Raw genomic sequence first — 27,083 nt, 5'->3', positions numbered from 1 at the left:
CTTAGTCATTCATACAAAAAAATCCATTTTTATTTCCCTTCCTTCCTGTTTGTTTTTTTCCTTGCTGCCTTCCCGCTTCTTTTATTTTAATGACTACCAGTTCTAGTAATTAACAGTACCAATTCATTGGAAAGGAACTAAATTTCTGTTTTTAATAATGGTGTCATTTAAAAGAACAACTTTTGCTTACTATTTGTGGCTGAAATACTATACCATCTTTTTAATGAAAGAAAAGTCAATATAATGTATCACCAAAGGTCAGTGCAATAGGAATAATATATAACTCCACTTAGGTTATTTGACATTTGGTTTTGCAGTATCAACATATTCTTCAAACTGGGATTTCTCTATTGCAGAAAAAGAAAAAAGGCAATGCGGAGAAGTCTGTTTCATACATTTGTGAAAAAATATTTTCTTGATTTTTCAACTTGTTTTCAGAAATAATTGTTCGAATATTCATTATCTAGAGTGCAGTGGCTGTCCACCATGAGGAAAATAGAACAAGACGATGATTACCAAGGTGCAGGGGCTGAATATTTTCCGTGCAGAACATCAAACATGTTATCAAGTAGGAAAACCACTGTCGATAATCCAAGGATGTAGTGAGATGTGTGTCACCAATGGTTGTTTCTTGACCTTGTAAGGGAGTCATTGCCTATTTGGATTCTTTAGCCGATCGCAGGAAAAGCTGCTTTAGTTCACTGTGTCAGTGGAAGCGTCACAGGGAGGTGGTTACACATTTACAATCATAAATACTAAGCACAGAGACCCTTCTCACAGCAGAGGAAATGTACACGGCAAGAAAAAATTCCAACCGGAATTACAGACGATTCCAAGGCTGGCTGACTTGACTGTCCTCTTCCCTCCCCATCCTCCCCTCCTTACCTAAAGGAGAGTTTCCTATTTACAATACTGTGTTTCTCCCAGCTCTTGAACTTGTCTTTGGGAGGGTTTACCTCTCATGTACAGTAGAGGTGGTTTTGGTTTCCCTCTTTCAGCCGCCATTCTCCCTAAACTAAAGCTAAAACATGGGCAACTGGAACCTTCCAGTCCGCTTATTCCGGAAAAGAACCTTCATCAGTTGCAAAAGATATTAATAGAAAATGAAACCCCATTGTTAAGGGATGCTATCTGTCATCATTTTGCCCAGTATCTAGAAATAGTAACTTCTTGTCATCCCAGTAAGAGTGGGTGCAACTTGCATCTGTTGCTGTGTCATTTTCCTGAAGGGATGGAAATGCCTCTGGCATGAACAGAAGCACGAGGAACACTGAAGAAACGGACAGTGGAGTGGCCTTTGCCGGGCAGAGGCAGATGAAGGTCAGGACAAACTTTGTTCTGGTTGTTTATCGTAAAGTCCGTAAGAGGTCAGTAGAAAAAGAGCTCAACCACCCCTCTCCCTGCAGTCAGGGCTTCCCTACCTTTCTCTCCCCACCCCCAACTCCACTGAAACTTAGAATCCACCACTTGTTAGGTTTTAGGAAAACTCCCTTCTGCAAGTGCCTCAAAATTCAATGCAGTTAATATGCCCCAGAGCCGCTCTCCACCCACTGTCCCCAGAAATAACACCATTATTTTCATAAATTACAAATACTGTGCCTGTGTGTGTGCACGTGTGAATGTGTGTTTGCATTTGCATAAAAAACAATTTTCAAAAAAGGAACAAAAACTGGAGAATTTTGCATTTTTGGTGGGTTTTTTTTTGTTTTTTGTCTTTGTGCACACCATTTTAGGATTTTCAGTCTCAACAAAACACTTTTAAAACAGAGAATCTAGTAAAATATTTGCACATGTAATGCTAAACAATTCTAGCAATTTTATTAAGCAATACCTTTATTATTTTGAATATTCTTAACAGACTGGAACAAAACAGTTTTTCTTTTTTATTCAAAACAAAATATGCATACTGTAACGCGTGTCGCAGAGTTAGGGTTGATGCAGAGATTAGAGTTTTGTTTCAACAAAAACAAATGCCTGGGGGAATTTCATAGCTAGAAGGTTAAGAACTAAATTTTGTTCGCTAAGAGGACCTTTTCCATGGGTTCCCTTCATCTCCCAGCTATACAGCAATCATCCCTGAAATACAGTTCCCGAGTGTAGTTAGAGAATAGTAAGGAATGTGAAGTGGTTCTTTTAAAATTATTTGTTTTGTTTGTTTTAAAAACAGCCCTTATTAACTCTTCCTTCCACTGATTCTACTGTAAACTCATAAAAGCCTTTTTTTTTTTTTTTTTTTTTTTTTTAGAAAGCAAATTCATAGACACTCAGCGGGTGAAATGTTCCCACAGAAAGAAAAAATACAAACAGAGCAATCCGATTTCTCCTCTCTTCTTCAACTATCTAGAGCATATGAGAGTCATAACGTGTTTTGCACTTGGATGAAAATGGCTAACCTAGTTTTCAAAAAGTTCTTTTTGACAGTGGAGAATTGCATACACTTTATACCTGGAATAATTAAAAGCCATATGTGGGGGAAATATTTGGGTGAAATGGTGTAGATTTTGTATGCTGCAGGTATCAGAGCATGTCTGGTAACCCCTCCGCAGCAGTGAAGGAGGAAAAAGCAGTCCAGATTTGGGTCCTCAGAATCCAGTTCTCGTGACAATGGCCAAAACGTGCTCGTGGATTCCTGCAACAGAACTTAAATCCCAAGGAACGCCCAGCCACCTGCGGCTTCAGGACAGGATTCCCTACCTCCTTACATCCCATCCCAGGTGCCTGCTCCAGCCGCATGGCCAGTGAGGAAGTCCTGGGCCCTTGGAAGGGGGAGCTGGACCAACAGAGTCCACGGTAGTTTGCTTTGCTTGTGTTTTATTTTCACCGTGAAGGTGTGTGAACTGTCTGATCCCACCTGTTACGGACAGCACTTGTTTGCTCAGCGGGAAAGGGCCCCCCGGTTCTGCTCCGTTGCAGGGTTGTGCAACAGCGGCTCCGAAGCCCGGCGGGGCGTGCGCTGCGCCCGCTCACGGCGACAAGGACAGAAGCAAGCGGATGTCGTCTGCTGGGGGTGGGGTGTGGGGGGCGGCCCGGGGCGGGGGGGCCGGGAGGGGGCGTCGGTTTCAGAGGCAGGAGGGAGAGTTAGGGAGTTTTTTTATTTTTATTTTTTTTGTTGTTTTGTTTTCTTTTTTTTGTCTTTTTTACTTTTATGATTTTTTTTGTGTGTTGTTTTTTTTTTGCTATACCGCGAGGTCATAGCTGTCATTCCGCTAATAGAAACGGACAGGACAGGAGACGACTATCTGAGGAACACACACGATGACTAGAAATAGAGACAGTGAAAAGACTTAGCTTACCTCTGAGAAACCATCCCCCCAAAGAAATCCTGTATTAACAAGTGCAAAAACAAAACAAACAGATAAACCCAAAAAGGAGAGCAAAGAAAACCTCCAAACATTAAAACACAGTGTATAAAATGGTGTGAGAAATCGAAGTCACTTTCCAGCCTTTCGGTCCATAAAAGGCTGTGTGTGTGTGTGTGTGTGTGTGTGTGTGTGTGTGTGTGTGTGTCCTTGTCTGGATTCAGGCCTCTCTTCCCCAGTCCTGCCCTCTGGGCGCTGCACGAAGGGATGCGCGGGTCTGAGCCCCTGGGCCGTGACGTCGCGGCCGGGCCGGCGGGGATGCTCCAGGCTCCGGGCGCCTACTCCTCGCTGGCCGAGCGCTCGTCCAGCGCGTGGACGCCCCCGAGGCCCAGGGCCGTGGCGTTGTGCGCCGCCGAGGCGGTGAGAACCGTGTGAAGAAGCATCAGCACGAGGACACAGAGTCTGAGTCTGCTGGGGCCCAGCCTGGGCGCCGCTGAGGCTGCGAGCGACGTCCCGGGACAGGGGCCGCCTCCGTCTACCGTCCCCTTGGAGGGCGAGCTGGGCTTTGCTTCTCTCCTGACGTCACAGCATTCTGGGTCATCGTTGGTTAGAAAGGTTTCGTAGAGCCCTGGGGGGGTGGGGGGGGGGGGGGAGAAAGGGCAAGGTTAACAGGAAAGGAAGATGGGTAGCAAGGCGCTCCGAGCAGAGGGGGCAGGTACTTTCCCATCTGATCCACAACATCTTAGGGCCATCGAACATTTTGTAAAGGAGAGTCAAGTCCATACGATCTGGGTCAATGGCTAACCGTGCTCTCAAACCAGAACTTTGAGGTTCCTCCCTGGGTTCTTTTTGTACACTTGGTGGTCACAACCTGCAAGTTCTGGGTTGTGATGAATACAGGATAAACGATTTCATTAGGTCAAAGTCAGAACCTGCGGTTCTGGATGGACTTGGTGACCAGGAACATTCAACCACCATTGTTTTCTTTCACAGGAAGGTGAGTAATTAATGCAGTGCATAAAGCGACACCAGTTAGTTATGCTTTAGCATATTCAGCAGTATTTCATTTATGAAACCACACACCAAGCACAACACCAGAGCTACAGGAACCCTGCTAGTAACCACTTCCTCTCGGGAACCCCACCACCTGTCACATCTCCCTTTCTTGGTGAGTGGGCTTAACCTGGTGGGTGACCATCTCCTTCTGCAAATACTTCTCATATTCTTCCATTCGCTATTCCATTGATGACTGCCTAAATGGAAGCCTTTATTGCCTTCTGCCTGGACCACTGTGGGAGGGGTCTCTGCCCTCCCGTCTGCCTCTCCCATCCTCCCGCATCGCCGTTTAGCGATTGTGGGTCTAGCGCACTCTCTCCGTCTTCTATTCTCTCTCCTCTTTTTCTTCCCTCGTCACAGAATCTCTTCTTTCTCCCTTTTCTTTTCCTGTCTTCCTCTAAAAATGTACTGCTTATTTTTAAATTGATAAATGGCTATTTTGGAAACTTTCAAAGTTTGAAGAGTAAAACAAAACTGGCTATCTATAACCTTTCCAGTCTCATTTCTTGCTAGATTATATATAATATTTTTATGTGGCTGCTTAAGTTATTTTGTATCTTTATTTTTTTTTACTTGACTGAAACATTTTTTCATGAGATTTAGCATGCAGTTTCTACACAAATTTTACTGTTACTCTTAAGCTTGAAAAACTTAAAAATGACAACAGAGGCTCTAAAAGGATTAAATATGATTTTGTATGTAAAGTGCTTGGCTCAGTGCCTGGCACAGAGAAATAGCTGGAGGAATCTGGCTACTGCGAATTAGAATCACTATTTAATAGTGTCCCGTTGGCTCTACCTAACTCACGAGATCTAGTCTCCTTTCCTCTCTCCCCAGGCTCACTGCTCAGGCCTCCAGACATCCCGAACTACTGGCCGTTCTCAGAACACGTGACACTTCCACCCACATCTGTACCACGGCCCAAGCTTTCTTTCTGGAATTTTCTCCACCAATTCATAGACCTAACTTTCATTGCTCCTTCAGGTTCAGCTCATGTGGCATTCCCTTCGTGAAGCCTACATTCATCCCCCTGGGCTCCTAGTGCATTTTGTGTGACCCTTCAATAGAGCAACTCATTTTTTCTTTTAATCACAACCGCTCACTTTCATGTCAGTTTCCTTCCTTATGTGTCACCATAAGAGCAAGAACTTTATCGTATCAGGTTCACGTTCCCAATATGCAGCAGAATGCCTGAATAAAATAGATACTTAACGAGATTTGTTATGTGAATAAACTCAATATATATTTAGCCAATAAAAGAGTCTATTAAATAACATATTATACACTGCAATCTTCAGTTTCTTTAAAAAAATGACCAAGATATCCTTATAATGATGCTTACAATATTCATTTCTTCTTAGGCATTCAAAGGTAAACTTCACCTTCGCCTAGGTAGAATACGGAAAAAAAACTGAATTAATGAGGTCTGCAGCGCCGACATTTTTATTGTACGATATTTTCTTTTTTCACATAAGATACCTCACTGGTAGACTAATCATTTATTGAAGTATACGTTTTCCAAAATTATATTCTACAAAGAAAAGAGTTTATAGTTAAGATTATAACAATAGAGATCTAAAGGTCATTTAGATCAACATTTTAGAATGTTAACAGTCAGAATATGGTTAACAATGTCATCCAAATAAGAAGCTCTTCCAAAGTTGCTCAGAAGCCAGCTTGCTCATGTACACCCAAGGTCATTTCAGAAAAAATCAAGTAATCCATTCAGGTCAATAAAGGTACTCTTTGACTAAAAAAAATTAATATTCTTTCTTTTAACCTTGTCCATCTTTTTAATAAGAATTTTTATTTAGAGTTATGCATGCATATTAATAATCAAATAATTCTACAAGACACTTTATAAAAAAAAAAATTCCTCCACCTCCCCCATCCCAAATTCTTTCTTCTCAGGGCCAAATATTGCACTTTTGTTTCTGTATTCGCTTCATTTCTAGAAATAACCTGTTTTATGCTTTTCTTGATTTTTCATTTTTTATCACTAGCCATAGATCCCCCACCCCCACCCCGGACACATGAGGATAAAACATTCATTCTGCACCTTCTCCAGCCCATAGGTAACCCCCATTGCCCTATGGTAGTAAGTTTAATACTCAGTGTTCATTTATTAGGATGTTGTAAAAACAATTCTCAACTCAGATGTGCAGTAAACTTTCATTTTCTGTGCCTGTTCCACTCTGTTTTTCCTAGAGCTAATCATCAACTTAGAGTTTTCCACATACTTACTAATTCAACACCCAATACTTTGCCAGCTCTTTCCTATCCATTGTATTTTCCTGAAGAACTGTCTCCTGGAGTCTTTTGCCATCTGGACTGGTGGCTTTCATGCCTAATGCATACATTCCAGCCTGAAAACTCCAATGACCCTTCCTTTTGGGGATGCTGGCTGTCTCTCTCCTGTGGGTTTCCTACCTCCTGTTACCTATAGGTCTTTGCTCATTTCAGTGGACCGGGCATCTAGTATTTTCATAAGGACAGACTCTTGGGAGTAAATTTCTGAGAAGCTATGTGCCTAAAAATGTTTATCTTATGTTTAATTGATTGTTTGGCTGAGTATGGAAGGCTGGTTTAGAAATTCTTATCCTTCAGATTTATTTGAGTGTCACTCCCATATTTAGTCGTTGAAACTCTGGGACCTGTCCTTTAATATTCTTACCTCCTCTCCCCTATTCATCACTTCATCCCTTGCTCTGCTTTCTGGAGGATTTGGTGAGCTTTACCATGTAATAATTTTATTGGGTTTTTCTTTTTTTTAAAAAAAATTACATTTTAATTTCCAAGAGCTCTTTTATATACTCTGAACTCTTTTTTGAAGTGACTGTTCTCATTTCACAGTTGCAATGTATTCTTTTATCGCTCTGAGATTTTTACAGCATTTTTATTTGTCATGTTTTATTTCTTCCCTGCATGCTTTCTGTTTTCTCCAGACCGCCTTTTTCCTCTTTCTTTGTCTCAATTTTTTACGTGGGAAGCCCTCCTCACGTCTGTCACCCAGTCCAACAACTTTCTCTAACCATCTCCAAAAAATAGTTCCCCTCCCACCACGAAATATGCCAGCACTTTTCTTGAGAGGGAGGCATGGGCCATGGAGACCTGATGCCTCATATACAGACTCCCACCTGGTCTCCCTTATGTTGTCACCTCCTCCAACGTATTTCGTGCTGTCAGTTCCTGTGTCTGGAGAGAGTCTCGGATGGAAATCTGGTTGACTCTTTGCTTCCTCTCTGCGGCTTTAGCGTTCACTTTTCTAGGTGTCAGCAAATCCTTTCACACGCGCCAATTTTCCTTCTCGTTTCTAAGAGGGTTTGGTTGCTGTCTCCTTATCCATTCTTCTGTCCTTGTGGATTTATGTCTAATAACAATTTCCTTTCTCTTGGGTCTGCCTGGAAGGCTTTACTGCACTTTTCTCTACATCAGTCTGCTCTGTCCTGATGCCTGACTCACTCCTGCAGCCAGGAAGGCAGGCTGCAGCTGGATCAGTCCTGCCTCAGTATCTCCTGAGAAACTGCCCGTGGCTGAAGACAGGCCCCTGAGCAGCCGCCTCCAATAATCAGGGCATCTGTGAAGGGCCAAACCAGCCTCAGATTTTTTCCCTCTGCTGAACCCTGTTCCCTTACACCCTCACACGTGTAGTTCTGAGTTCTCTCTAGTAAACCATCTGGATACAGATGCTTCCTGGGAAAGCCAACCTATAGCAGCCAACTCTTCCTCATCATTCAAAGGAACTATAAGAACCTATCACCAAATGAAAAGAAATGTTCTCAAACAATAATCTCATTGCACAAATACATAAGAGATTGGGATTAGGAAAGGAAAAGAGCAATTTTTCATTAATGAAATGTTGTTCTGATACATTTTGCTACAAACCGTTCTAATTGCAATCTCTAATGAAGCATTACCTATTTGACATTGAGAATAATAGTAGCAGCAATTATTCTATCTTACAGTACTAACCTCATGGATTTTTTGGCAGATTAAATACGCACAAACCGTCTAGAACAGTGCCTGACAGTAAAATCTCACGTAATATTAATTATTCCCCTTATAAGTTGGGATAAATTGTAGAGTGGGAATTTATTATCAGCGTTTTAAAGAACACCTAATTCAAATTATTTTTTTCTGTTTTCAATTAGTCTAAGCCACTCACACACACACAAAAACTTTATTTTTCACAGCTCAAAACAATTATTTTAGTATAGTCAGTATAAAATATCTAAGTACAGAAGATCTAATATTCTAAGGAAATCCTTAAAATAAAAAATATTATTTAAATATAAGCCCTCATTATCTCAGTAATTCACAATTTACCATCTTTAAATCCAGGAATATGAGACTAGTTTTTCAAATATTTGAACTAGTAATATACTTTACAATATCTTTCTGCATGCAGAAGTTTAGAAAGCAGTAAAGTAAAAAGAAGGGAGAAAATTACCCCAAATCTGACTTTGTTAGGATGAAAAAAGAAACCAGAAGAAATGGTTGGAATTTTTCTCAACCTTTTACTAACACAGACACACACATGCAGGCGGACCTCGTTCTACTGCACTTTGCTTTGCTGTGTTCCACAGATAGTGCATTTGTTACACATTGAAGCTTTGTGGTGACTCTGTGTCCAGCAACCTCGGATGCCCGTTTCTCAATAGCGTTTGCTCACTTTGTGTCTCCGTGTCACATATTGGTAGTTCGTGCAATATTTCAAATGGCATCACTATGACTGCATTTGTTCTGGTGACCTGCGGTCAGGGATCTTTGATGTGACTATTGCAATTGCTTGGAGGAGCCACAAACTACGTGCATATAAGATGGCAAACTTAATCAATAAATGTGTGTGTTCCGACTGCTCCACCGACTGGCCGTTCCCTGTCTCTCTCCCTCTCTTCAGGCCTCCTTATTCCCTGAGACACAACGGTACTGAAATCAGGCCAATTAATAACCCTACAATGGCCTCTAAGTGTTCAAATGAAAGGAAGAGTCACGTATCTCTCACTTTAAATCAAAAGGTAGAAATTATTAAGCTTAATGAGGAAGGCATGTTGAAAACTGAGATAGGCTGAAACCTAGGCCTCAGGTGCCAAACAGCTGGCCAGGTTGAGAAGGTAAAGGACAAGTTCTCTAAGGAAATTAAAAGCGCTGCTCCGTGAATGCACAAATGATAAGAAAGTTAAATAGCCTATTGCTGACGTGGAGAAAGTGGTTAAGATCAAACCAGCCATAACATTCCCTTAAGGCAAAGCCTAGTCTGGAGCAAGGCCTCAGCTCTCTTCCACTCTATGAAAGCTGTAAGAGGGGAGGAAGCTGCAGAAGAAAAGATGGAAGCTGGCAGAGGTTGGTTGCTGAGGTTGAAGGCAAGAAGCCGTTGCCACCATAACGTCAAAGTTCAAGGTGAAGCAGCAAGTGCTGATGTAGCAGCTGCAGCAAGGATTTCCAGAAGATCTTGCTAAGAGAACAAATGAAGGTGGTTACACTAAGCAACAGATTTTCAATGGAGACGAAACAGCCTTCCAGTAGAAGAAGATGCCACCTAGGACTTCCATAGCTAGAGAGAAGTCAGTGCCTGGCTTCAAAGCTTCAAAGGACAGGCTGTCTCTCTTGTTAGGGGCTAATGCAGCTGGTGACTTTGAATTAAAGCCAATGCTCATTTACCATTTCTAGAATCCTTAAGAATTGTGCTAAATCTACTCCGCTTATGCTATTATTGAAACAACAAAGCCTGGGTGACAGTACATCTGTTTACAACATGGGTTACTGAATATTTTAAGCCCTCTGTTGTGACCTACTGCTCAGAAAAATATTCCTTTCGAAATGTTACTGTTCATTGACAATGAACCTGGCCACCAAAGAGCTCTGATGGAGATCGACAGTGAGATTATTGTTTTTTCTGTGGCTGGTAACACGGCATCCATTCTGTAGCCCCTGGATCAAGGAGTAATTTTGACTTTCAAGGCTTGTAACTTAAAAAATTCATTTTGTAAGACTGTAGCTGCCATAGACAGTGATTCCTCTGATGGATCTGGGCCAGGTCAACTGAAAACCTGTAAAGGAGTCACCACTAGAGACGCCATCAAGAATATTCCTGATTCGTGGGAAGAAGTCAAACTATCAACACTAACAGGAGCTTGGAAGGAGTTCATTCCAGCTCTCATGGATGACTTTAAGGGGTTCAAGACTTCAGCGGAGGAAGTAACTGCAGATGTGGTAGAACTGGCAAGAGAACTAGAATTAGAGGTGGAGCCTGAAGATGGGACTGAATGGCTAGCATCTCATGATCAAACTTGAAAGGATGAGGAGTTGTTTCCTACGGATGTGCAGAGAAAGTGGTTTAATGTTACCTCCATGCATTTTAGCATCCTTGATATATCATTGTCCATTAATCTTTCTTGATTTTTTAATATTTTTCTCTGCACTATGTTCTACATCTAAGAGTGTTGAATGATTAGAAAGGAGAGTTCAGTCCATTTACACTTGTCAGATCTGTAGTGCTGGGTCTTGCCTTCATCCTCATATAAGAACATTTCCGAACATTTCCAAACATTTAAAAATGTTTCTTTACGATTCCGTTTGCTGTCTATCATTTGCTGTGTGAACGTAAGTGCGTATCTTTTCATAATTTGTTAAATATGGGCAGTTATTAATTCTACTAAAACTTAACATTTAAAAACTTCACACACACTTGGGCAAATTTGTCTAATTATCAGGATCATTGATGAGGAGCTTATCAAAATTTTACTTCCTTCAACTCCTAATCCCTCATCATTTTGGGGGCTATAATTAGATGTTTGAAACTTTTAACTGTCATATTACTGACATTTTATATCTTTCCTCCCAGGAATTATTAATATATTTGCATATAGTTTTATATGGACCTTATTCAGGGATTATTCGTTTATATTTCATAGAAACTTACTGGAGCTAATTTAGGCAACAAAACTAAACCAGGAACAGCTAATGGGAGGAATATGAGAAAAATTCAAGCCTATTCCATGAGTTACAAGACTGCGAGCACACGAGGCAGCAGGAAAAACTAAACTGAGAAATAGTGTGGCCATTGGAACTGGGTGTGCTCCCTACAGCCCTGGAATGTATCCCTCGTTTATCTTTGGGCTTTTTCATGGATCTAGGACTTCACTGTTTCATTCTCTTAATTCAGTGTCATAGGGGGCTGCCTGGAATCGCTGGGTTCCGATGACACGCTCCTGGGGGCGCAGACCCACTGGACTTACGTCACTGGTCCACGCCAGTCTCACCAGCCACACCAGACATGGATTCCCATAGAACACACATAGCTGTGCATGTTGGTTCACTCTCTTTGAAAGAAAAACGTGGTGTCAGTGTTTTTCTTTCTGGTCACATATGATATTTTCCACCTTGGAACTGGTAGGCTATTTCCTTCATTCTCAAAATTCAAGAATGTGTGGAATTTGATCTAATTTCTTTAATTTTGCCCGGATGGGAAGAACCACTTTAATGGGCCAATAAGAGTGTCTCGAAGCTCAGAAACGCTATCTCCCAGTCCTTCTTTGGTTGCTGTTTCTTTCATTTCATGTGCATTATGTGTTTTCAATTCATCACATCCCCTCTCAGCATTTTTATAGTCTTGGTCTCCACCTTGGACTTTGCCTCTACCTTCTTCAAGCTTATCCTCCACTGTGCTTACTTCAGTCTCTATGTGGTTGATACCATACATGTATAACATATTTGCAATTGCTTTTTGTTGCCCTGCAATATATATATATTATTCTAAATTAATTTTTATGTTTGCCTCCTTCCCAGCCAAATTTCCTTTTCACATTTCTCCCTTATTTTAAAGGGTCTTGAATTTTATTGAGAACAGATGCTGTCTAAAATTACCCTTATAGTAACTTTTTTTAAATATATGCCATCATTCTGCCTCTCAAACTCTGTCTTCCTCCTTTTATGTAAAGTGTATTTTATTATTAGGTTCCACATTTCATCTTCTCTGTGTTAAAAGTTGAACAGATTCCCCTCCAAATATATCTTAAATACCTAAATCCTAGTACCCCCAAACGTGGCCTTATTTGGAAATAAGGTTCTAAGAGACTTAAACAATTTAAGATGAGGCCATCAGCAGGGTGTGGGGGGTAGGTGTGCATATTCCAGTATGAATTTTGATGGTTTTTGTTTTGCTTTTTGTTTGCTTTTATGTTGGGAGTGATTGCCTTCATAATTGCATACAATGTATTCATACATTTATTTCTTAATCCAGTGATTTTAGATCATATCTATTCTCAACTGACAAAGCTAAGTAGATTCATGTCTCTACAGTTTTCTCCTATGCCATTAATCTCATATTTGGCCAGCCATTGCTTTCGTTCTAAACTATGGTTACATTTTCTTACATGTTTTCATTCTGTATATTAATTTTGAAAATTGAAAGTAAAAGAAAATAATTCTTACAGTTCATTTAATTCCACTTCATTACAGTAATATTATTCAAAGAATTTTAACTATCAGGCAAGATAGATGATTACTTTTTATATTTTATCAATTCATAAAAATCATAAAAATTTTAGATAGCTTTATGTTGGACCCAATTCTCTTGCACATTTTTTCTGAGATTCCAGTTGTCTGTCATTCTTCATATAATCAGGAAAATATTATATCCTCATCCCTATGTCATTAAGTCTGTTTCATAATCACAACAATTTCAATGTTCTGATATGACTAGGTTATATTTGATGCACAGATATCATCTTATGATTTATTTTACTCTACCATGAACATTGAGAGCCTACACTACCCTCTTTCTTGTGGTACTCTATTGTTCTTCTAGAGTAAAACTACAAATAATTTTTCAAATGGGATATATGGAAGGTGAACGTTCAAGAGTATATGTATTTAATTGAACCAAACTTTATTCTCCTGTTTGAAAGACATTTTGCCTGGGTATAGGAGGCCAGATTCACAGTCCTTTTCTTCTGATAACTTTGGAGGTGCTACTTCATTGTGTCCTGGTGTCCAGCGTTGTGGGTGAAAATTCTGATTGTATTTGTTTCCCATCAATGTAGCAAATTACCACACATTTAGTAGTTGGAAATGTCACTCAGTTATTTGCTCACAGTTCCACAGGTCACAATCTAGGAGGGTCGGCTGGTTTCTCTGCTCAGTGCCCACAAGGCCAAGATCAAGATGCTGGCAGGGCTGAAATCCTTTTCAGAGTGTCTAGGGGGGAATTCACTTCTAAGTGCATTTGGTTTGCTGGCAGAGTTTGGTCCTCTGCGTTTGTAGGTCTGAGGTCCTTGCTTGCTGTTGGCTGGGCTGCCCTCAGCTTCCAGAGGCCGCCCTCATCCCCTTGCTCATCCTTCTACACCTTCAAAGCCAACAGTGACAACGTGGGGTCTTCCTCATTCTTCTAATGTCTCTGATCGCTCCTTCAGTCCCATCTTGACCGACTCTGCCTTCTGTGCTTTTCAGAGCCTGTGTGATTAGATGGGACCCGCCTAGATAATCCAGGTTAATATCCACATCTCATAAACACAACGTTAATCACAGCTGCAAAGTCCCTTCTGCCATGAAACACACTCATGGACTCTGGACATTAGTTTATGGGCATCTTTTTGGGGGAACCATCATCCAGTCTAAGACACTCCACCTTCTGGCTCCCAAAGACTCACATCCACACCCAAAATATCTTCACCCTATCCAAAGGTCCCAAATCTCCACCCAATACAGCACTAATTCAAATTGATGCAGAAATCCCCCCTACGTCTCATCAGTTCAAAATCCTCAGATTCCATGATCTAAATCACCTAAATTAGGTATTGATGTGACTGACAGCACAACCCATCCTGGGATGAAATTCCTCTCCATCTGCGAAACCGGAAAGCAAGGTATCGCTCCCAACACACGACGGTGAGACAGGCATAGACAAACAGTTACAGACATTCTGCTTCCAAAAGGGAGAAGATGGAAGGAAAAGGGGGTCACCAACCCAAATCAGCCTTGAAATCCAGCTGCACAAACTCCAGGCCTGGGAGGGATCCTCTGTGATTCTCAGCTCCGCCTTCTGGGCTCACAGCTCGGTCTTCAGACTCAGCCCTCTTTTCTCATAAAAAGTCCCATCTGTGTGCAGCTGAGTAGTTTCACTAGCAAGTTTCCCACCAGCAGAATTTTGAGGGTCCAAAGCCTTCCTTCATTTCATCCTGTCTGCGTCCCTTTCCGTCCAAGCTGCAGGGTTTTTGCTAATATAAAATTCTCAATAACTTTGTGAGACTCCTGTTTATGTCACAAGGGTTCGCCCCATTAGACAAGGAGCTCCCCCACAGATTCTTCCTAGCTAATCCCTCTTTTACTTTTGGCTACAGCTCAAAGGGCTGAGGGGAATCTATGAGTCACACCTTTAATCTCTTCAAAAGCCTTTTGTGTAACTTAATACTCTGACCTTCCAAACTTTCTGAGGTCTTAGAATGGTCCTATAGCCATACTCTCAGTAGTTTTGTTTTGTTTTCTCTAGAGCATGATTTCCTGACAACAATTTTTTTTTTTTTTTTAATCTTTTGCCCTCTTGGTAGACTGAGATTTTCCCAAATCATCAAATCCAGGATTATTATTGTTTAATAATTCTCTCCGTGTCTCTCTCTCTTTTTGCATTTTAAGTAGCAAGAAAAAAACCAGGTCAAGCCTTAAACATTTGCTTGGAAACCTCAGCTACAGAGCCAGCTTCATCGCTTAGCATCTCTGCTTTCCGGATAACTGCAGCACGCAATTCTGCTAGGCTTTCTGATACTACTGAAGATGTTTCCAGTTTCCATGAACACGTTCCCCATTTCTTTCTGAGCCCTCACTGGCAGGCTTTAACGACCGTATTCCTACTAACATCCTGTTCAAGGCAATCTGGGCTTTTCCTATCGTGCTCCTCAAATGTCTACCAACCTGCCCCACTGCCTGGTTCTAAAGCCACCTCCGCATTTCTAGGTATTTGCGACAGCCACACTCCACTTCTACGTACCGAAATCTATATTCATTTTCTATCTATTGCTGCTATAAAAATTGTCACAGACGTCAGTGTGGCTTAAAGTGGCATCCATATATTATGTTAGTCATATAGGTTAGAGCCTGGGTTGTTTGACTCGTGTCAAAGTACGGTAGAGACGTGAGTCAAAACCAACCCAGGCTCTAACCTATAGAACTGTGAGGTAACACACAGATGCGATTTTAAGCCATGCTGACATCTGTGACAATTTTTTATCAGGCTGAAAGCAAGGTGCTGGCCTTGATTATCCAGACTGGGTCAGGAGGCGGGCAGAGTTCAGTTTCATGGGGCTGTAGCACTGAGCTCCCTGCTTTCTTGCTGCTGTCGCCTGGAGACTCTGAGCCTCCAGAGACCACACCCCTGGCTCACGGCCCCCTTTCTCCATCCTGAGATCTAACAATGTTGGGTGAGTCTCTCCCACACCTTCCATTTCTACCATCTCACCTTCTGCCTCATCTTCTGGCTGACCTGTCTGTATTCCGTGATCCCACCGGGTGGACCCAGATAACCCAGGATAATCTCCCCATTTTAAGGTCGGATGATTAAACATCTTAATTCTTTTGTGCCATGTATCATACCCCATTCACGGGCATATCAGGAAAGAAGATCATAGGCGCTAAAATCTTGGCTGCGACACAGATGTATCCTCATTTCCCTGGGGCTGGGATTTGTTATCCTCAATGCAACCTCTTTGGATAGTTCATATATTTGCTGTTTTCCAAAACTTCAAGAAGATATGTCTACATGTGGTGTCTTCATGGTTTCGTCTGCTGGGGCGTTTCAACCTGACCATGGTTTTCTTCCACTCTGGAGAAATTCCTTCTCTCATGGCTTTGATAATCAATCCCTTTCCCCACTTCTACCTTTTATCCAGAAAGCTCATATGGGGTGGGTCCTTGTCTTTCCATGTAATGTTTTTCTCTCTTGTCACCTTCAGCTGTCAAGTCTCTCCAAGAGGCAGACGTCTCCACAGGGTGAGTGAATGGAGATGAAATGGACCCAAAGTCATTAGTAAGAAGGCTTCCTCACATCCACCCAGGGAGCTCATTCAACGTCTAGAGAGTCGATGCCTGGATTTTGTGGGCAGACACCACACCGCACAGACAGGGCTGGGGGTAATCTGTTGGCTCAGATGTCTGCTCAGAGCCTTTAATCCATCAGGGAATTTCTGGTCTTTTTGTTCCGCTTTCTCTATGTCCCTAAACAACCCATGGTCATCAAAGGGTCCTACTGGAAGAATGGTTCCCATGTCTGCTGTGGTCTTTTTTCAGAGCCTGCTCTGAAGGCCCTCACAGTTCTGGCTGTATTCTAGAGGCCTGCATCTGCCTTTTCTCTTCTGTACATCTTTTAAAACAGTCCCCGTTTTAACTGTGTCCCACTTTCTAGGTTTTATAGCTTCTATGAATGTATCCCATTTTGTAGTTTTTACTTCAATTTCAGTGAGAGTTAGAGACAGGCGGGAAGTAAAGGCTTCAGCTTTCCACTGTGAACCGGAAGTCACACCCACACTTAAATGCAATAATACTCAGCATCAGGACCTTTTTTTTTTTTTTTGCCATCATGTAAATCCTTAGCGTTGTGAAAAATAGTTTTTGAAATTAGCGTTTCACTTTTAATATCCCCTCATGTTATATGTGCTACAATAGTGGTTTCACGTGCACATAACCTAGGAGTTATTCAGAAATAACTTACAAAAAATATAAGATTAGCCCCAGTATCCAAATTGTATCCATTTTTTTAAGTTAAAAATAAAATAAGTGACCTGTAGAGATCTTGCTAATTTTCTAGGATGATTTTATCATTGGGCTGGTAAAACAATATAAAATGAGAAGCCAATCTCAGAAATCTAGAAACAAATTTCCAAATCATATGACCATCTTCAGAAAGAATAAGACTTAGGAGCATCTATGTATTTATAATCTTTATAATGTCTTTTTTTAAGCAAGGGCAAGTTTTAAGTAATTAAGGTATACATTCAAAATAGATTAGTTTTGTTTGTTTTTTCTTTTTTTGAGAGGAGAAGTGGTAAATGTATCAGATTTATATGGTGAATTTTCAGGCTAACATCACTCCTACATCTAACCACTCCATCCTTACTGCAAACACCTAGCAAGCAGCTTATCTACCAGAGAACAATAAGTATTTGTTTAATGAGGGGGCAGAACCAAGGCATCGTGCAGTAACACCAGGAGCTGCAAGAGAACATTTTAGTGCATTGAATATATTAGCACACGGATATAACCCGACAGTAAAATATAAATACACATATCGGGAAGAAAACTGATACAGACTCTCAAGAACGGGCCACACAAGTACCTGCCTATGTCAAGGTCATTCAGAGCGGAAAGCTAAGCGCACATTAGATAGAATATAGATTGCTCTAAAAATGGAAAATCATTCACAACGAAATTAAAATCAAAGGCCCACATTAAGATGGCAAGGAAGTTCTACAAAGAGTTCACTCCTTTCTCAAGACCATAAGCTAAACTGAGGCATAAATCAGGCACTCGAAATGTTTTCAAGCTAAGCAGAGAATTCCCTCAACAATGGGCCCTAACTTTTTGTAGGATTTTACTAAAAGAACAAAGACTGTCTTCTGCAGTCAGAGAGAATACAGTCTCAACAGAGCTAGCACATGCTGTTAACTCTCACATTTTCATTGTTATCTCTTCCAAAATGATTACAGTGATATTTTTAGTTCTGCAAAATTTATTCTAAGAAAATAGAAAAGAAAAAAGGTTAATGGACAAAGAAAATAATTGCTCACCAAATATAGCATTTAATTTTCCATGCCATCCCTGATGATTCCTTTCAGGGTGGCCTTGATGTAGACCTTACAGGATGGTGTGGATCCCCAGAGGGGTGCAGATGTCTGCATCTGTGCAAACCACCAGAACACTCTAGGGCTCAAGGCAAGGGGTGCCGGTGAGACAGAAAGACTCGTGTTCCTCTTCCTATTCTGATAAGTTCCCAAGTACCAGGGACTTGTACCAAGTGCAGCTGGTAAAAGTCACCCGAGGAAGGAGTAAGAATCTTGATTCCTCTTCCATCCCTCTGAACCAGCCACGGTTGCTAAGTGCTTTCATTTTTCCATTTGCTTTCCTCTCATAGATGGGAAGAGTGTTTATGGGATTTCATGAAGTGAATTTCAAGGTTTCAGAGAAATGTGTTTAAGTGTGTCATGCAAATCTACTTTACAGGAGGACGTGAAAAAACTGGATCTCTCAAGGATGTTTCCGTGACTTCGTGTTGAGTACTAGCTAGTTCAGCGTCGTTGCCCAAGAAGAAAATTGTATGGTCCTTGTTAAGAACATTACCTATTATGCTCTATTTCTATTCATTTGTGATATTTTTCTCTGTGAAGTGACACGGTGGGGCTCACATAACTGTAAATCAGTGTCATGTTTTAGTAGATTACCCAGTCTTTTTTTAATTTGGAAATCTTTAGTAACTAAGACTCTGCAGAGGAAATATCCTTAAAAACAGGACACTACATAAATAAGTGCGTGGCTGCAGAATCTCAAACCATGACTTGTAATTGAAGAGACAGTTTTGCTAATGCTTTGATCCATCCACGAACGTATTTAGAGTACAAACAACATTTCCTGCTTTTCTTTCTGAAAAGAAAAACAGACTTTCTGTATAATCACAGAATACATACAAAGCTATCCCAACGTCTGTGTGCTCTCCTGCCTACACAGGCACTCATTAATGGCTTCAAGGTATGAAAACACCTCATAAATAGACCCTGACTTCAAAAGTATGCTTTTTTTTCAGTCAGTTAAAGGAAAATTATTTTCCTAATTTGATCACCAGTTTTTGAACTATTAAATGTGAACAAAAGTAGTTGTGACTTTCATCAAAATATTTTTACTCAAAGCAAATGTCAAAACTTAAGTTGGTAGTACTCTGACTCTAAAGAAAAACCAATATTCCAGAATCGTTTATGGACAAGATAAGAAAATTGTCTCAACATGTTAGAGTCGATATTAAATTTAACAAAAAGAATATTAACTAGAGAGATGAACTATCTTTATTTGTCAGATGTGACTTGATAACGAAGTTTAAAGTGATAGAGATATCATTCTTTGTTGGGTGGGGCGGGGTGGGGATAACAGGATTTAACACTCAGTTATGGCTCTTAATTGAGAGATGTAGAATATCTGTTCTTTTATAATAACTAAAGCATATGTTCATTTGATAGTTTTGATATCTGCTTGTTTTCTGCTGATTACATTTTAAAAACATATATAGGACTTCCTAGGTGGCGCAGTAGGTAAGAATTCGCCTGCCAATGCAGGGGACATGGGTTCAATCCCTGCCCCAGGAAGATCGCACATGCCATGGAGCAACTAAGCCTGTGCGCCACAACTATTGAGCCTGCACTCTAGAGCCCGTGAGCCACAACTATGGAGCCCATGTGCTGCAACTACTGAAGCCCATGTGCCTAGAGCCCATGCTCTACATCAAGAGAGGCCACCGCAATGAGAAGCCTGCAAGCCACAATGAAGAGTAACCCCCGCTTGCCGCAACTAGAGAAAGCCCGTGTGCAGCAATGAAGATCCAACACAGCCAATAAAATAAATAAATAAATAAATAATAAATAAATTTAAAAACATATATAGAATGACACATATATAGTACAATGAGAAAATATTAAGATGAGAAAAGATTAAACTGAGAAACTGAGAAAATATGAAGAATAACAAAAATGAGGTTTTGAAGTATGTATGTCTCAGAGGCAACATAGCACAAATTAATGTTCTGAGGAGCCAGGCTCCTTGTGCCCCTTGTTTCCTACAAGATAACAAAGATGCAAGAAAAGGAAAACGTGCGTGGGTGATGACAGACAGAAGAGAAGAAAGAAAGAAAGAAAGAAAGAAAGAAAGAAAGAAAGAAAGAAAGAAAGGAAGGAAGGAAGGAAGGAAGGAAGGAAGGAAGGAAGGAAGAAAAGAAAGAAAGAAAGAAAGAAAGAAAGAAAGAAAGAAAGAAAGAAAGAAAGAAAGAGAAAGAAAGAAAGAAAGAAAGAAAGAAAGAAAGAAAGAAAGAAAGAAAGAAAGAAAGGAAAGAAAGAAAGAAAGGAAAGAAAGAAAGAAAGGAAGGAAGGAAGAAAGAAAAGAGAGAAAGAGAGAAAGAGAGAAAGAAAGAAAGAAAGAAAGAAAGGAAAAAGATTATATATTAAACTAAGAATTAGACAGACACTGAGGCAATACAAAAGAGAAAAAAGATCAATGTAAAAAAGTTCAAATACTAGTATTTAGTGACTTGAAACAATAGATGTGTAATATTTTGCTTACAGCATTGAGAAATACTCATCATAATACCCTATGTCCACAAAGGAATGAGAGATGAGAAACAATACACTGCTGGCGAGACTCTATGCGTTAAATTTTTCTGTTTTCAGCAACAAATATCAAAAGCCTAAAGCTTTTGCATGCACTTTTACCTGCCAAGTCCAATTCAATAAGTTTAAGGAAATGAATCAGAAGTGTATGGAAATATTGCAGCAACATGGATGGACCTAGAGATTATCATTCTAAGTGAAGTAGGTCACAAAGAGAAAGACAAATACCATATGATGTCACTTATATGTGGAATCTAAAGTATGACACAAATGAACATATCCATGAAACTAAAACAGAGTCACAAATATAGAGAACAGGCTTGTGGTTGCCAAGGGGAAGAAGGGTGCGGGAGGGGTGGTTTGGGAATTTGGGATTAGCAGATACAAAGTATTATACATAGAATGGGCAAATAACAAGGTCCTACTGTATAGCACAGGGAACTGTATTCAATATTCTATGATAAAACATAACAGAAAAGAATATATACGTATAAGTGAGTCACTTTGCTGTACAGTGGAAATTAAACACAACATTGTAAATCAACTATACTTCTATAAAATTAAAAAAAAAGAAACATATGGAAATAAGTATGCATATATGTTCTTAGTAACATTTTTTTTTATCACAAAAGAAATGAACATGAAAAAAAGTCCAGTAGTTAGTAAAACACTCACGTAATTTACACCCTAATCATATACTGTATTATCATGTAAACATTAAATTATGCTATAGAAGCATATTTAATCATTGGAACCATTATTCATGGTATAAAATGTTTTCCTCTGGCTGGTAGATGATGGACTTTATCTTCTTTTTGCTGATGGACACTTACTGTTTTTAAATGATTAAGCTTGGATTTTCTAGCATAAATATAGTAATAGATATTACTTTGTAGAAAGGATGTTGTGAGTTTTTAAGATATTTGGCAAAAATGCTTAGATTTTCAAAGAGAAGCATCCTTTCTTTAAGCTGCTGGCGCTACAGGAACAGTGAGCCCAGTGCTTACCATGAGGCTGGCACCAGCTCTCGCCAGGCACTTAGCAGCACAGTCCGGCTGGGAAAGGCATGCAGGCTTCCTCGGTCTCTTTGGCGACGGGGTGTCTATGCGGTGGGCAGCTGTTGTTTAGTTCAGGTGACATCCGCGACCCCTCTGGCAACAGCACCCAGATTTTATCTTGGGGAATAGGCCTCGTGCACTCGCTGGTCCAGCCCCTCCCACGTGCAGGAGGCCCCGGACTCGCCTGATCGACGTGGACGTTCTGTCCTCCTGGCCACAGGGATTGCTCACGTGTGGACATGTGACCTAACCCAGCACTACTTGACTCCAAGGCAGAAACTGTGAGAATGAGGTGTCCTCTTCCTGATGCAGTTCCAAAACCGAGAGGTTCTAAATCTGTAGGTGCTGGTGAAATCAACTAACAGAGAGCTCAGAGGTGGGGCTGCAGGGCCAAAGCTAGGCTTGGAGCTGCAGCTAGAGAGAATTACTTCTGCATCTACATGGAATCTCTCCTGTATCTCTGTGCTTCAATCTCTCTCTTTATGTCAACATATTTCTATCACCTACGTATGTATGTATCTAATAAACAATATCTTCCCCGATGTTTACCTCTGGACCACGAATTCCCTCTTTGCTTCAGTCAGTTCTGGTTGGGTTTCTGCACTTGCAGGACCCCTCACCAACACACACATTCTCCTCATGGAGACACTGTGAAGGTTTAATGAGATGGTAGCTCTTAAGTGCTTGGCTGGATGTCTTGTGCTAAGTGCTCACTGTTAGTAGCCAGTACTAGTGCTGGGTGATTATAGCAGCAGCAGTGACACGTACACAGGAGGTGGCCTGGAAGCCAGGTCTTAAACCTTCACCAAGGACCTTACCCTTGTTTGGGAAATCGCCTGTTGAAATCTGGGGAAAAACAGTTTCTCTGCATTCCCTTCACACATCTGTAAATTTGTGATCATGGCACTCTCTCGACTTGCATGGCAGAGAAGGTATGGAGATTTGGTGAATGGTTCCCTTCCTCTTCGATATTTTAATACCTTACAGGCAACACCTCCAGTCTAGTATGTATTCGATTTGTCTACTTCTGCAGATAAACCTGTGTTTCTCAGGTTATGAACCACATCTATCAGTCCTCTTTCTATCCCCAGCATCTAGCCCAATAGCTGGTACCTAATACATGCAGGAGGCATAATTGTGCCCCTCACCCCCCAAGATGTCTGCATCCTAATCCCCAGAACCTGTGACTATCTTGTAAGGTGGCAAAAAGGAATTGAGGATGCAGGTAGAATTAAGGTTGCTAAACAGCTGACAAAATAAGAAGTTTATCCAGGTGAGACTAATGGAATCACACGAGCTCTTAAAAAGGGAGAGAGGCTGAACCCAGCGGGCAGGAGAGATGTGATGTGTGAAGAACTGGGTTCTCTGTTGCTGACTTTGAACCTGGAGCAGTAGAACTACAAACCAAGGAATGTGGGTGGCTTCTAGAAGCTGGCACTCTCCTTGGTGGACAGCCAGCAAGGGAACAGGGGACTTGGTCCTACAATAGCAAGGAGCTGAATCATGCCAACAATGTGAAAGACCAGGAAGCAGAGCTGCTCCTAGAGGCTGCAGAAGAAACCTCGATTCCAGCCTGGTGAGATCCAACTTCTGGCCTGCAGAACTGTGGACAACATGTTTGTGTTGTTTTGAGCCACTAAGCGTGTGGAATTTGTTAAAGCAGCAAGAGAAAACTGGTGCAATGGGTCTTGTGCAATTTATGTTGAGTGAGTGACAATGCAAGAGAAAATACTCAGGCGGAAAGCACAGAACACACTTCTTCGGGGGTGAAATGTGGAGGAGGGAATATAATTTCATGTACATCTACCACATTTCTCCCTAGACGTTTCTCTCTAGCCTAGCGGACATTTTACAATAAAAGTAGGAAGAGCTTATGACCTTCTGGAGTCGAGCTTGTAATGAGAAGGTCACGATTGAGAGAAGGTTGGCTACTCCAGCTACAAAATAAATTCTGGTGAAAAAGGAGAAAACAGAAGAGTAGTGAACTGTGATAGTCAGGGACTCAGATGCCTTAACTTCTGCTGATGGCTTTAGTGTGAACTTGGGAAAGACAGCTTCTCTATTCGTCAGTTTTCTTTTCTGCTAGATCTAACCGTTGCGCTACCATGTTGGACAAAGACGACTGAGGGAAGCCCCTGCCTGTTTCCTCACTTGTGCAGACCTTTCCAGGTGACACTGAATCCACTAACAGTCCAGACATCAATTCTCCTTACAGCCCAGACCCAACTGTCCACGGAGCCAACAGGAAGCCCACCCTCGAGAGCTGGACAACGGCTCACGTCCTTTCAGCTCTAAACCTCCAAGACTTTACATATGGAGTTTCCCTAATTATACATTCATGTTTGCATCTTTTGTGCTAATTGATGGAGCTCACGATTTTTAATACGATTCATACTTTTCCTGATGCTCCATGCGTTTAAATTTTGTCTCTTTGTGGAAAGAATGATAGACGCGAACAGGGATATAGACCATTCTTTTTGTAAGGATTAAGATTTGGAATTTGAAAGCGGTCCACAAATCTCGTAAAACTGTCACATAAAATTATGAGTCTGCGTTTCCTTCCGACAACACAAGGGTAGGCTGGAAATGATGAGAACAAACACATTTCCAAATGGAAGACAATTTATCTAGAGATAGAACGTTTATTTAGCTAGATTTTCCCTCCTTTTCACTGGGATTTATTTTTTAGAGCAGTTTTAGGTTTACAGCAACATTGAGCAGAAAGCACAGTGTGATTAGGTTTTCCAAAAGAAAATTTCACTAACTGTAGTTTTGTGAGATGAAAAGTCTGCAGGTTCAGGTCTAAAGTCTTCTAATTATGAAGCCATCAAAGTGTGGACACAGCACACACAGCAGCTTTGCAAACTGAATGTGGTTTTAAATTCCTTCAAAAGGCGACTTATGAAATTCATGAAAATCATTTTATTTTGCAATTAAAACCGATCTGCACTGGTTAATGCTCTTTCTTCTCCATCATTACTCTCTCAGCATAATTATTATCCTCTCAATCCTTTTGGCTGAGTTCTCTCTTTGCCTTTATAACTCCTTTTTATTGCTTTCTCTCCTCTCATCCTCCAGAACTTTTGAAGTACGCAGAAATTGTCTTCATAGAAGGGTTAGACATTATTCTTTTCTTGAACAAACAATAGTGAACGTATCTGTTCTATTCCAAAATTGCCAGGCATTGCTCAGAGCTGCCATAACGAAGTTTCACAGACTGGGCGGCTGAAACAACAGTGCTTTTCAGCCTCACAGTTTTGGAGGCCGGTACTCCGACCTCAGAGTGTTGGCAGGGGCGCAGGTGACGGAGTTCTCCTGTGTTTCTCCACGTTGTGTCCCCTCTGGGTATGTCTGTGGGTCCGAATGTCCCCTTTCTACAAGTCCACTGCTGTGAGATGAATGGAGATGTTAGCGCCCTAACTTCCAGCGCCTTAAAACGTGACCATATTTGGAGACAGGACCTTTAAAGAGAGGATTAAGTTAAAATGAGGTCTTTAGAGTGGGCCTAATTCAATGTGGTACCTTATGAAAAGAGGAAATCTCACACCCAGGAAGACCCCTGGGGGCACACACAAAGGGAAGACCTTGTGAAGACATAGCACAAAGGTGGCCCAAGGAGAGAGGCCTCTGGAGAAGTGACACCTCTGGAGAAGCGAAACCTGCCAACACCTTGAGCTTGGACTTCTGGCCTCCAGGACTGTGACTAATCCATTTCTGCTGTTTAAAGCATCCCGTCTGTGGCCTCTTATTACGGCAGCCCTAGCAGGTTCACACCCCCACCTGTCAGCACTGGACTAGGGCACATCCCGATGGCCTCACTTTAACCCGATGAGCTCCAGAAAGACCCTATTTCCACATGAGGTCACATTCTGAGATACTGGGGGTTAGGACTTGAATTGGGGAGCAGGGGACAACTTCACTGTGACCCTCAGTTTGGGGGGCTCATTTAAAATGTAAATTCCGTAAGTGAGATGTCCCAATCTTCATCCGGCTTAAAGTCCTAGCATCCCAGGTGAGTAAGCAATGTGCACGATGAGGTCTGAACAGAATTTGACCTGAGTCTTTACCTTGCCTGCGACAGGAGGATGGAACGCGAGGGACAAAGTGGCTTTTAAAGGAAATACTGATACTCTTTTTGACTCCAACGGGGGAATATTTTGTTAAAGTGCATCTACCTGTCAGCCCCCTTTCTGGGATCACCATAATATTGTCAGCAGACAGATGCAGGCAGGGGGCATCTAGTGGCCCTGTAGGGCACAACCTACACCCCCCATGCCTTCCTAGGGCTTCTCCCCACCTTGGACAGCCTCTTCTTCCTCATGACAGGGACTACCACAGACTGTTCCCCATTAATTCATTCATTCAATATTTGTTTATTGAGCACAAGCTGTGTCAAACGCCTTTCTGGGCACTGGATGTACAGCCATAAACAACACACACATTCAGATAAACTTCCCCCAAAGCATAAAGAGAATGCTGCAGGACATGAAAATTATTTCCAAAGAAGAAAAGAAAATTTTAAAAATTATTTTGAACAATGACTGCATCACGGGTAAAAAAAAAACTGACCTCCGAAATTTTACTAATTTGAAGGAAACTTCACATTGAACACAAAGAGTAAACATTGTGATGACTTGATACGTTAGAAGTTATGACTAACAATAACCATCGCATCTGGTCGTGTCAAGCCAAACTGCCAAGAAGACGAGATTTCAAAACTGAGACAATTTGGTTCACTTTCCATTTTAAAATGGATTGAATGCATTATTTCCTCACGCGACACAAACCTACCAAATACAAAGTAGAAGGTCATTTAGATTCACAATTATTTAGGCAAACATTTTAGAGACCTCGGTTCCTTGTCTTTACCCTTCATAGTAATATATCTGTAGGTTTGTGTGCGTGTAGTCTAAAAAACTTGCTAACTAATCTGATTGAAAAAGCTGGCCATCTAAGCACAAAGTCTTCCCGAGAATAGTGCCGGACAGTTTTTCTTGCTTTAAGCAGAAAGAATGGTCTAGGTAGAAAATACATGTGATGTCCATTTTTAATGTAATATGTGATGTTGTGAAATCAGGATATGTTTGTTGAACTATTGGAAATGGCATTGCACATACCACAAACTCTGTGTCCACCTTCTCTTTCCCTACAGGGGGACCTTCTCCAGCTGGACGGCAGAAAGGAGACATTTGCTTACAGGCTAATCTCAGGATGGACCGACTGGCCACTTCCTGTTCCACTGGTGATACAAACACTGGACTAATAGCCAGGAAATGTGGTCTGTCCTGGTTTCTGCAATAACAGGTTGCGGGCGGCGG

General features: G+C 41.2%; 1 protein-coding gene across 2 annotated transcripts in view; it reads right to left on the bottom strand.

Annotated features, from left to right (window-relative positions):
• Nucleotides 1-3,637: 3,637 nt before the first annotated feature.
• Nucleotides 3,638-27,083, bottom strand: part of NALF1 (NALCN channel auxiliary factor 1) — a 595,380-nt gene continuing 571,934 nt past the window's right edge. Inside the window, exons 3-4 of one of the 2 annotated variants that reach the window (XM_057707793.1) lie at nucleotides 5,698-5,743; nucleotides 3,899-3,927 (exon numbers count right to left, since the gene is read on the bottom strand). In XM_057707793.1, the coding sequence (XP_057563776.1) occupies nucleotides 5,721-5,743 (23 nt within the window). In that variant the 3' untranslated portion in view covers nucleotides 3,899-3,927; nucleotides 5,698-5,720. Of the gene's footprint in view, nucleotides 3,928-5,697; nucleotides 5,744-27,083 lie in introns of both variants that reach the window. The other variant, XM_057707794.1, reaches the window with a different exon arrangement.

This window comes from Hippopotamus amphibius, chromosome 14 (genome assembly GCF_030028045.1).
Source record: "Hippopotamus amphibius kiboko isolate mHipAmp2 chromosome 14, mHipAmp2.hap2, whole genome shotgun sequence".
Classification (NCBI taxonomy): domain Eukaryota; kingdom Metazoa; phylum Chordata; class Mammalia; order Artiodactyla; family Hippopotamidae; genus Hippopotamus; species Hippopotamus amphibius.
The sequence above is the reverse complement of the archived record's forward strand: the minus strand, read 5'-3'. Positions and strand labels throughout refer to the sequence as shown.